This window comes from Caloenas nicobarica, chromosome 21 (genome assembly GCF_036013445.1).
Source record: "Caloenas nicobarica isolate bCalNic1 chromosome 21, bCalNic1.hap1, whole genome shotgun sequence".
Lineage (NCBI taxonomy): Eukaryota > Metazoa > Chordata > Aves > Columbiformes > Columbidae > Caloenas > Caloenas nicobarica.
In genome coordinates this window covers 6,674,828-6,687,241 of record NC_088265.1, presented here as the reverse complement: position 1 = coordinate 6,687,241, position 12,414 = coordinate 6,674,828, and the positions used below count along the sequence as shown (strand labels likewise).

The window sequence follows — 12,414 nt, the reverse complement described above, 5'->3', positions numbered from 1 at the left end:
GCAATCCCTTGATCATCATTTCTTGATGGTGGTCTTACCCGCCCCTGGGAGGCCAGAGCTTGATCCCACCAGTCAATTTCCTTTTCCAGCTCCCTGATACTTCTCATCCTTTCCACCTCCTCTCACAGCTCTACTACCAGGCTGAGCAGGTCATCCACCTGCTCACACCTCACACAGCTGTTTTCTTTACTGTCACCCCATAGCAGTGAAAGGCTCTGGCATTCTCTGTAGCCTGAGGTCTCGGTGGCTGCATGTTCCTGGGGCAGCTCTGTCTGAGTTGCTGCCTCCTTCCTGTTGAGTGCAGAAGATTCACCTTTGCCCCGAGTGGATGCCATAGTTGGCTCCTTCTGTGAGGTTGCAACAACCAAGTGAGATAAATCACCTGAGCTTGCTGAGCTTCCTTGCCCCACCTGCTTGCCCTGCCTGCCTGTGGAAACTGCTGCACTAATTACTTCATTCCTATTTGGTGGCCCTGTTTGCTGTGGTCGTGGTCACCTGTGCTCCCTAGGAGGGTGTTTAAATCTTCCCCAGTTGCTTCTGGCAACACCCCTTCCGCGTCAGTCCCTCTTGCGTGATCAGTCACTTTCACAGCAATTCTTTCGGCAGGCAGCTGCTCTGGGATCTCCTCATCATCTCTCAATCTGTGCTCAGCATCAGCTCTTTCTGTAGCTGCTGCTGAGCACATCAGTTCACTGTGTTTAAACCTCCCGCGGTTGCTCTGTAGCCACAGCTGTGCTCATTATTCATCACTGACTGAGTGACTGAGATGCAGCAGGTCTCCTAAGGAGGTGTGGACAGGTAGGAAAAGCAGTCCCTTGGGGTCCATCACTGTATGGAGACTGTTGCTCCTCACCTCCCCAACTCCACCATATCTCTCTGTATGGTTGTCTTTGTTAGTTGAAAATATATATCCAGATAACATATATAAGGTTTAAATCCTTTGCAGAGCAGGTCTTAATTTTGCATTCTATCCAGAAGTTGACTTTGGATTCCTGCATCTCCACAGCCACCTCAGAAATAGACAAACACACGCACATGAACAGTTCTGGGATGGACAGCTCTTGAGCTTGAAGATCATAGAAGCATAAAATATCGCAAGTTGGAAGGGATGCATAGGGAACATTGAGTCCACCTATCTGCTCCTCACAGGACTACCTAACACCGAAATATATGATTAAGAGCTTCATCCAGACACTACATGAACTCTGACAGGCTTGGAGCCATGACCATTTACCTGACGAGCTTGCTGTAGTGACCATCATCCTCTCAGAAAAGAACCTTTTCCTAATGTCCTGTCTGTACTTGCCATGATGAAACTTAATTCTATTTCCTTGTGTCCTATAGCTGGTGGCCAGAGGAAGGTGTAGACTACGATGAGGTCTCAGCCCAGCCTCAGCTGTGTCCCATGCAGGGTCTGCAGACAGCCCTGCTCTGGCTCTACCAGTCTCTGGGCAAGAAGAGAGGCCAGGCAGGGCCAGCTGTTCCCTGACACAGGCACCAAAACCTGCAGGAGGAAGAAGATGGCCAGAGAGCAAACCTCACCCATCAACTGGGGTGAGCGGCCAGTGCTGGAAATGGTGATGGGAGAGACAAATGTCCTGGGGCACCTTACCAGTCTGTCCACACCACCAATGGCACAGACTGGCCTCCTCTCTCCTGCACCTGCATGTCTTGGCTCTGCATCTCACACCACTGGAGTGTGTCCTTACCCTGCATGGCCACACAGCTCAGCCAGCAGTGGGGGTGTCCTCTCCTGGGCACTTTCCAGCTCAGCCCATCCCCTCCCCAGCTCTCCCCACAGCCCCTGCTTTCTCTCCAGCCCAGCCCAGCAGAGCAGTCTGGGCTGGCCCCACGGCCGTGCCCAGCGCAGGAGGCTGCAGAGCTCTGGGCACTCACCCCACAGCCCCAGCCCCTCTGAATGGCACAGCAGCTGCTGCGGGCACAGACGGGTCTCAGCCTTCCCCACAGCTTCATGGCTGGACATGGCACAAGGACATGTAGACCAGTGAAAATCCAGGACTCTGGTTTCAATTCGAGGAGATCCCCACCACAGACAATCCCCATCATTTTATGAGGTACCACTCTCTGCCAAACAGATTCACATGTTGCCCCTGGATATCCCCTGAGCTCTACTGGCAGCTCCTGATTCCTCTCCAGGATGGCATCTGCCATCAGTCCCACTGCAAGTGAGACAGCATTAGGCAGAGAAGTCAAAGACCAGTTGCTGTCTAAGTGGACTCCTGCAACCAAGAAGGGAGATACTGGTCCCTAACACATCACCCTGGGACTCTGAGATTGACAAAGTGAATCCATACAGCAGAGCAAAAAAAAAAAAACAAAACAAACACCACAACAACAACAACAAAAAAAAACCAGGAAAAGTCCTTTGGAGGGAGCAACCACTTGGTTGTATTCCTGACATCAGCTTTGGAAGAGGCGTCCAGACTTCTGGCCCTGCCCTGAGGAGCCCTTTTGGTTACAGTAGAGACCATGCTCTGCATGGAGACCAGCTCTGATAAAGTGGTTCACATGGCCTGCTCCTGCGTGCAGCCACAGGGATGCCACTGTAGGGATAAGACTGTTACAAGTTACGGAAGACCTTAGAGACAGGACAAATACAAGGGCACAGCAGGACAGTGTGGATATGAGGGGGGACATGCACTGAAAAGGCCATTCCCTGCTGCTGTGGATGGTCACAGCTCCAAGGAAGCAGCAGCCATGACTCACAGGCAGCAAAGAGGGAGCAACCACTGAAGCAACTAAGGGCAGCACAAGGGCCATTGGGGCTGCTCCTCCATGGGCCAGCTGGACATTTGCCTCCTGAACCCCTCCTGCATCCTGGGGTTGCTTCCCAGCCTCCAGAGGAGATGTGAAAAGATGGGACCTGAGACAGATAATTTTCTGCTGGCATACTTAGAGACTTTATCTAAACAGGGAGCCTATCTCCTTCTGTACAAAAAAACAAAAAAAAATGCACTAAGACACATATGAGGAGAAGTTAGTCTTGGCTATTTCTGTGATTCAGTGCAGGTCCTAGTGGGTTAATGGGAACCTTAGTAATCTGAATTAGCTTCTATTCAAATAGTTTGCACAGGGCATCCTTGAGCTCCTTGTTCTTCATGCTGTAGATGAGGGGGTTCACTGCTGGAGGCACCACTGAGTACAGAATAGCCACCACCAGACCCAGGGATGGGAAGGAGATGGAGGGAGGCTTCAGGTAGGAAGCTGCTGCAGTGCTGATAAACAGGGAAACCACGGCCAGGTGAGGGAGGCACGTGGAAAAAGCTTTGTGCCGTCCCTGCTCAGAGGGGATCCTCAGCACGGACCTGAAGATCTGCACATAGGACAGCACAATGAAAACAAAACATCCAAAGAATAGAGAGGCGCCAACCAAAATCAGCCCAGCTTCCCTGAGGTAGGCATCTGAGCAGGAGAGCTTGAGGATCTGGGGGATTTCACAGAAAAACTGGTCCACAATATTGCTCTTGCAGAGATGTAGCAAAAAAGTATTGGCCGTGTTCAGGACAGCATTGAGAAAACCACTGCCCCAGGCAGCTGCTACCATGTGGACACAAGATCTGCTGCCCAGGAGGGTCCTGTAGTGCAGGGGTTTGCAGATGGCAACATAGCGGTCATAGGACATGACAGTGAGAAGAAAATACTCTGCTGAAATGAAAAAGACAAACAGAAAAAGCTGGGCAGCACATCCTGCATAGGAAATGGCCCTGGTGTCCCAGAGAGAATTGGCCATGGACTTAGGGACAGTGGTGGAGATGGATCCCAGGTCAAGCAGGGAGAGGTTGAGGAGGAAGAAGTACATGGGGTTGTGGAGGTGGTCGTCACAGGCTATGGTGATGATGATGAGGCCATTGCCCAGGAGGGCAGCCAGGTAGATGCCCAGGAAGAGCCAGAAGTGCAAGAGCTGCAGCTCCCGTGTGTCTGTGAATGCCAGGAGGAGGAACTGGGTGATGGAGCTGCTGTTGGACATCTGCTGTTTCTTGACATGGTAGGTCTGTTCCAAAAAGGAAGCGACAACTTAAAATTAGGACAGACTCCTCTGAGCAAAGCCACTCTATTTGTCATAGAAATCAGCCTCAATTGAAATGCATTTCCTTTCTCTGGTCTGTGCTGGCTGACTGTACTGTGAGAAGCAGGACGTCTGGCCATGTGCTGCCAAGCAGCCAGCTTTGCTCTGCTGCAGTGGGGACATGGGAACTGGTTTGTGACAGCTCTGACATTCACAGTGCAAGTCAGATGTAATCCAGCTTTAATAGAAAAGTTCGTTATCTGTACTCATGACTCTACAGAGCATGGGCTGCAGATGAGAGACTTAGCATGGCTTTAAAAGAATTTTGTCTGTGCTTTGCATTTTCCACCACTAGATCTGGTGAGTGGGTTATTTTTAGGGGTAGAAATCCTAATTTTTGTGACTGAAAATGTGAGAGGAGACACAGAAGTCCTCAGCTTTCTGTGGCTCAGTGCAGCATCAAGACAGCAGGAGTGTCCATCAGTCTTTTACTCATTTGCACTGTGCTTTCACTTCTGTTTCCTTGAAGATGAACTCACACAGAAATTACTCAAAAAAAACAAAAACAAAAACAAAACCAAATTTAACTCATATGGGACTGGGGGAGCATGGTTTGAAAGGGCAGATCTACCAACTCTTCTCTGTGCCAGCCCAGAGGTGGAGATGTGATGGAGAGAGCAGGACACAACCCCTCCCAGAGAGAAGCAAAGGACTCTGAAAGGAGAGTATTGACCCCCAAGGAAAGGCTCAGCACTCCTGGGATCCTACAGGAGAGCTGGGCCTTTCTAGGGCAGCTTGCAAGCCCAGCAGGACAGGCAGAGCAGAGAGTCAGGGCTCCTGAAGGTGGGATGTCCTAAAGGGAGAGTCACATCATTGCCCAGCAGACAACACCCAGCAGACATCTCCAGAGAAGGACCAGAATCGCTCCTGAACACCCCCTGCTCTGCTGCCTGGATCTGTCCCTGCCTGCAGCTGTGTCTCTGTCCCCAGGTCTCCTCCTGTCAATGTCACAAACCCCATCCCACCTGCTGTGTGCTCAGCTCTGTCCTGCACACTCCTTCCAGCAGGCAGGCACTGCCCAGGGGCAGCTCTGTGAGAGCTGGCTCTGATGGGAACATCAGATCCACCCTGATGGGGCTGGAAAAGTGATCCTGATATTGTCTGTAAGCCACAGTGTGTTGATCTCTGGTACTCCCAGGTTTATTCACCTGTGAGAGAAATGGATCTGGAATTTCAGTGCCTCCCCTGAATAACACATTTATTTCTATATCCCATTGCCCATCCAGAAAACTCAGTAAAAGACTGAAAGAACAAAATCCTTCCCTTTCAGGTAGCCCCCTCCTTGCTATCCTTCTTTAAACATCCCCTGGCAATGTCCTCTAGTGATCTGCAGCTGTGAGCAGCCCTGACTTATGCAGCACCCTCTCAGCAGCAGGACTCTGCTCTGCCAAGGGTCACATCTTCCACCCACAGCTTCTCCCCACAGAACCATGGGGATCTCCCGTGGCAAGCTGAGTGCTGTCCCTGGCAGGCAGCAGAGTCCCTGCCCCAGCACACAGTTCGGGGGTGCAGGGACCGTGCTCTGAAGGACAGCCCTGGGCAACCTGGCTCCACTCTGTGGCTTCACAGTTGTTCAAAATTGCCAGACAAGAGCCCTCTCCTTACAGATCCCACAAGCTGTGATTGTGGCAGTATTAGGAGATGCCTCCAGGAACCACACCTGCATTGCCTTGCACCCAGAGACTTACCATGTCAAGGACTGTGAAGATTTCTTCTCCACTGAGCTCCCAGTCATCCTCCCAATCCTGACCACATTTAAGCTCTCTCACTGCCTTGCTCGTCTTCCTGAGATATCAAGGCAGTACCCCCAGCCCTGCTCCGTTTTGCAGAGGAGCTGCTCCTGGGCAGAGGTGTCTCTCTGCAGCACTGCCACTTGTCATGAGCTCCCTCTGTCCCAGGAGCCCAGTCGAGCTCAGCAGCACAGGAGCAGCCAAAGGCATTTTGATAACCCCTCTGGTGGGTTTGGTTCTGAATCCATGAACCTCAGATCCTGTACGGAAGTTGAAGAAACCTCTCAAGATGTCAAAGTCAGATTCAAACTCCAAAGTTTCTTGTAATGTTAATGGGTCCCACTGAGGGACACTACTGGGGAAGTGTCCCCAAGGTCTAGTTAGAGCAGAAAACTAGAGGCAGAGAAGACAGATCAGGAAAAGCAACCTAAGAATGTCTTTAAGGCTGAGTAGATCTGGGTGTAGAACAGGCTGCCCAGGGAAGTGGTGGAGTCACCATCCCTGCAAGTGTTTAAAAGGCATTTATACAAGGTTCTTAGGGACACGGTTTAGTGCTAGAGACAGGTTAGGTCATGGCTGGACTCGATGATTCTGAGGGTCTCTTCCAACTGAAATGATTCTATGTTTAATTAGAAGACCATCTGCTCCATGACCATCCCTGGCACCAAGGTTAGACTCACAGGTCTGTAGTTCCCAGGATCCTCCTTTCAGCCCTTACTGTAGATGGGCGTCACGTTAGCCAGTTTCCAGTCATCTGGGACCTCCCCAGTTAGCCAAGATTGCTTATTGATAATAGTAAGTGGCTTAGTGATCACCTCTGCCAGTTCCCTCAGCACCCTTGGGTGTATCCCATCTGGCCCCATAGACTTGTGGGTGTTCAAACGGTGTAGCAGGTAACTAACCATTTCCCCTTGGATTATTGAGGCCTCATACTGCTCCCCATCCCTGTCTTCTGGTTCAGGTAACCAGGTACCTGGAGCAAAACTGGTCTGACTATTAAAGACTGAGGTGAAGAAGGCATTTAGTACCTCAGCCTTTCCCTCATCTTCTGTCACTATGTTTCCCCCGCACCCATCAGGGGATGAAGATTCTCCTTAGTCCTCCTCTTGTTGCTGATATACTTATAGAAACATTTATTGTTGCCTTCTACAGTGGTAGCCAGGCTGAGCTCTAGTTGGTCTTTGGCCCTTCTGATTTTCTCCCTGCATAACCTCACAGTATTCTTGTATTCCTCTGGAGTGTCCTGCCCCTCCTTCCAAAGGTTGTACATTCTCTTTTTATTCCTAAATTCCAGCCATAGCTCTCTATTCAGCCAGACGGGCTTTATTCCCCAGGGCTCACCTTCTGGCACACAGGGACAGCCCTCTCCTGCATCTCTAAGATTACCTCCTTGAAGAGAGACCAGCCTTCCTGGACTCCTTTGCCCTTCAGGACTGCCTCCCAAAGGACTCGGCCAGCCAGCCTTCTGAACAGGTCAAAGTCAGCCCTTCGGAAGGCCGAAGTAGTAGTTCTGCTGACCACCCTTCTAACTTCTCCAAGGATAGAAAACTCAATCATTTCATGATTGCTACACCCAAGGCGAATTTGAACCGACACATTGCCTATGAGTTCTCTTCATTTTAAAAACAACAGATGCAGTGGGGCTTCTTCCCTGGTAGGCTCACTGACCAGCTGTGTTAGGAGGCTGTCTTTCATGCGCTGCAGGAGCCTCCTAGACTGCTTCCTCTCTGCTGTGCTGTATTTCCAGCAGACATCTGGTAGGTTGAAATCCCCCACAAGAACAAGGGCTGGCGATCGTGAGACTTCTCTGAGCTGCCTGCAAAATATTTAATCTTACTCTTGATCTTGGTTGGGTGCTCTGTAACAGACTCCCACTAGGATGTCCGCCTTGTTGCCCTTCCTCTCGAGTCTCACCCATAGACCCTATCCACACCCTCATCAAGCTCCAGACAATCAAAACACTCCCTAACATACAGGGCTACCCCAGCTCCTCTGCTTCCTCACCTATCCCTTCTAAAGAGTTTATAGCCTTCCATTGCAGTGCTCCAGTTATGAGAGTCATCCCACCATCTTTCTTTGAAGGCAATTATATCATAGTTTTTCTGCCTCGCAAGGGCTTCCAGCTCCTCCTGTTTGCTGTCCATGCTGTGTGCATTTGTATAGATGCACTTCAGTTGAGCCATTGATTCCACTGGGATGGCAGAATGAAGACCCTTTTTAGCACTGCCCTCAAATACTGACATGTCGTCCTTGAGTATGCCTCTGCCACATCTAGTGTCCTTCCCCTCATCCAACAAATCCAGTTTAAAGCCCTCTCAATGAGTCCTGCTAACTCCTGACCAAGGATCCTTTTCCCCTTTTGAGACAGGTATGTCGTATTTGTCGCTAGCAAACCAGGTGTCATGTAAGCCAACCCATGGTCAAAAAAACCAAATTCTGCTGGTGACACCAGTCCTGCAGCCAGGTGTTGATCTGCTGGGTCTTCCTGTATCTTCCCTGATCGTACCCTGCATCTCTGGGAACAGAGGGAAACACTATTTGTGCTCCTGATCCCTTGACCAATCATCCCAAGGCCCTGAAGTATTTCTTGATTGTCTTTAGTTTTCCCTTTTCGGTTTCATCACTTCCCACCTGAAAAATTATTAGGTGATAACGATCTGAGGGACGAACCAGGGCAGGAAGTTTCCTGTTTACGTTGTTAACCCTGGCCCCAGGGAGGCTGCAGACTTCCCTAAGAAGTGGGTCAGGCCTGCACCTAGAGCCTTCTGTTTCCTTTAGAAGGGAGACTCCTATAATCACAATCTGCCCTTTTTTTTCTGGTGGGAGGTGTTTTGATGGAGGATGCAGGGTGTCTTATCCTCTGCGGCACCTCCAGCTCAGTGGAACTGCCTCCCTTGATGTTGTTGTTTGGTTTCACTTGCAAGACCTCATACCTGTTTTGCAAGAGAACCTGGGAAGGTTGGGTGGTCACAGTAGGAATACTCCTCCTTCTGCGCTGGGCAGGAACTTGCTGCCATTTCCCCTCTTTCCTGAAGGTGCTGCATACCACATCCTGAGCATCATACCTGTTGGACAGAGGCACCTGGGAAGGTAGGGTGGGTAGGGAGGTGTTTCTCCTGCCACCCCAAGTGCGGACTTGCTTCCATTCATCCCTTTTCCTTGACCTGCCTTCTTCAGTCAGACGAGGGGAGGAGAGAGCAATCCCTTGATCATCATTTCTTGATGGTGGTCTTACCTGCCCCTGGGAGGCCAGAGCTTGATCCCACCAGTCAATTTCCTTTCCCAGCTCCCTGATACTTCTCATCCTTTCCACCTCCTCTCGCAGCTCTACTACCAGGCTGAGCAGGTCATCCACCTGTTCACACCTTACACAGCTGTTTTCTTTACTGCCACCCCATAGCAGTGAAAGGCTCTGGAATTCTCTGTAGCCTGAGGTCTCGGTGGCTGCATGTTCCTGGGGCAGCTCTGAGTTGCTGCCTCCTTCCTGTTGAGTGCAGAAGATTCACCTTTGCCCCGAGTGGATGCCATAGTTGGCTCCTTCTGCGAAGGTGACAACCACCAAGTGAGATAAATCACTTGAGTTTCTCTGCCTGCTTAAACTGCCTGCACAAACTGCTGCACTAACTGCTTCAACCCTGTTTGCTGGACCTGGTTGACTGCGCTCCCTAGGAGGGCGTTTGAACTTCTCCTGGTTGCTCCTGGCAACACCCCTTCCAGGTGGGTCAGCCCCTCTCTCAAGATCAGCTGCTTTCATGGCGATTCTTTCAGCAGGACTGCAGCTCCAGGATCTCCCCATCACCTCCCTAATCCATGCCCAGCCTTTGCTCTTACTGTAGCTGCTGCTGTGCATGCTGGTTCACCGTGTTTTAATCTCCCACTGTTGCTCTGTTGTTGCTGCTGTGCTCGTCACTCGCCGCTGATGAGGGCCAAGCCCTGAGCTCATTAACCAAAGGTACAACCCCTGATCCCCACCCCCTGGGAAGGGAGGTCCTGTCCCTCATACATTGCCCAGGGCCTTTCCTAGGACAGCATGATGTGGGGTAGAAAACTGGAGGCAGTCATGACAGATCAGGAAAAGCAAAGTAAAGGTGGCTCTGATGCTGAGTAACCTGGATGTGTTTCATTAATCAAAGGGCGAATCCTCATTAACAAAAAGGCCATGCCCTGACCCCCAGCCCTTGGGAAGGGAGATCCTGTCCCTCACATGTTGTCCAGGGCCCTTCCTGGGACAGTGTGATGTGGGGCTGTGCAAGGCCAAGGGCAGGACTATGGTCCGACACCTCCCAGGTTCCTGAGTGGGGATAAGGAGGCAATGAGGCCTCTGTGCTGTAAGGACAAGGTGTCTCCTTACAGGTATCAGTGGCAGAGACAACAGGCATAGCTAAGGGGAGAAGGAGCCCATGTCTGTTGGAGGCTTTCAGCCTCTTTACATCCCTTGATCATCTCCACAGTAGCCTGTCCTATGGTGTGGCATCACCTGCACCTCCTTCTCTGCAGGCTGGAGACATCCACTCTGCTCCCCCACCTTGCTCTTGCCTGAGCATCTTCCTTCATTTGCTGATATCTCTTTGTCCTCCCCAGGTATTCCTTGAAGCACAAAGCCTTGGGCTGATGCAGACTGCCTCTGGGTGACCTGCTCCACCACAGCACTGCCCTTTGAGCCACATTCCTTTCTCTTCATGTCCAGCCTTGACCTCCCCAGCTGCATTTTTTGCCATTATTTCTTTTTCATGCTGTTTCCCACTATGAAGAAAACCCCCACCATGTCTGAAACCACCCTCCAGGCACTCAGGCTACTCCTATACTGCTGCAGCCTCCCCAGCGCTGCTTGGCCAAAGCAGCCCAAGTCCCTCAGCCGTTCCACACTTTGTGCACTATGTCCTGAACTCTGCCTTGGCAGAACCCTACATTCTCCAGTTCCTCCCTACTTCTCCAAACTGGGAAGCCGCACACTGGCACACACCCATGTGTGTGGGGTCACACCACTGCTGAATCGAATGGGATGAGAACTCCAGGTGTCTGGGTGGCCCACACTCCTCCTAATGCAGCCCCATATGCAGCTGCCTTGTTCATGGTGAGTGTGCACCACAGGCTTGTGTGTTGTCCCTGTAGGGCCCAGGCCCTTCTCCTCAGGGTTACTCCTCAGCACATCAGGTCCTGGTCTGTCCTGATGGATGGGATATTCTCCTGCCCTGATACAGAACTGGTCCCTTCTTCTTGTAAAACTTTAGAGCTTTCTGATGGCAGTACCCCAGGGTTTCTCAAGATCTGGACTTTCCCTGGACTGCTGCAGCCGCAGCCCCTCCACTTCCGGCTGGGGCACAGACCACTCACCCAAGGTGCCTCCGGTGCCCCGCAAAGAAAAGGGTACCCAGCCCCCAGGATTCTCCTCAGCCCTGCAAGAGGCCACTTCAACAGAAACAGTAGCAGGGTTCCATCAATAATTTTTTCACGAAAAAAGAAATAATTTTCTGTTTTTCTGAAACAGTCTCTCAGTGCTGCTTTTTTCCCCTTCTCCTGGTGCCTCTCCATGCCCACCGTTCCTCACTGTCAGTGGCAACAGCCTGTCGGGGGGCATGGCCATGTGTCCCCAGAGCCCCAGGGCCATGTCATTGGTGTCTCCTCCTACAAGAAAGCCTTCTGGAGCCATGCACAATTTGGTTCTTTCTGTGGCTATTTCAGTGTAGACAATCATAAAAAGACAACTGTTTCCTAAGAGGTGGTCAAAAAGGCCCTGTTATGGCCAGGAAAGCTCACCATGAGTTCTGGAGGGCGATAATAAAGTTTATAGTAACTACCAGGAAGATCCAGGAATTTCAAACCCACTTCTGAAGAGTGTGTGACCCTGAGCAGCAGTGATTGGCCATCTGTAGGTGTAGGAGAGAGGGTCAGGGGATCTCAGGGAGAAACAAGGGGATGGCTGATGACTTTTGCAAATCTTTAAACCATGACTGAGGCCAGAAAAGAAAAAGCGTTGGTCTCTTCAGATAGAGGTTGAAGAAGGGGATTGTCCTGAGAAGATGGCAGGAAGGAAGGTCCCTCCCGTGCAAATCAGAGATGACAGAGACATTTCCATCTTGTGTGCAGGCCTCAGCCTGGCAGATGGGGAATGCCCACTGCTGGGGTGGCTGTGCTCAGTCATCCACATGAGGTAACTTTGCTCTTTCTTCTATCCCCAGACTTGGGTGGGCCTCAGGAAACATCCTTGAGCATGAAGGAAGCACGAACTTCCTGGAGTGATATCACTTCAGGGGAAGGGAAAGGGTTTATAAGACACATTGCATGCAGGGAGGGAGTCATGAGTGTATGTTACAGACAGGAAGAAGCTGTAAAATAGAGGGGGATGGGAGGGCGTCATGCTGAAGTGAAATAGGTTGAGTTTTGATTTTGAGGCTGCAGAAGAAGGAGAATGTAATGGGATATATGGACAGCAATAGAGGATTCAAATGAGTCTGTGGGCTGGGACATCTTAGGTGTTTAAGAAGCATTTGCAGGGCTTTGGAAGAAGTTGCAAAGCTTATTGGGAACTTACAGCCATTGGCAAAACATCAGAAAATGACAGCTTTGTGTTTGCACTAATTGTCAGTGAGGACACAG

At 50.9% G+C, this 12,414-nt stretch overlaps 1 protein-coding gene across 1 annotated transcript; it reads right to left on the bottom strand.

Annotated features, from left to right (window-relative positions):
* Nucleotides 1–3,073: 3,073 nt before the first annotated feature.
* Nucleotides 3,074–3,988, bottom strand: LOC135997264 (olfactory receptor 14C36-like). The gene has a single exon (XM_065649770.1). It carries the CDS (start codon nucleotides 3,986–3,988, stop codon nucleotides 3,074–3,076), a length of 915 nt encoding a protein of 304 aa, XP_065505842.1.
* Nucleotides 3,989–12,414: the final 8,426 nt, after the last annotated feature.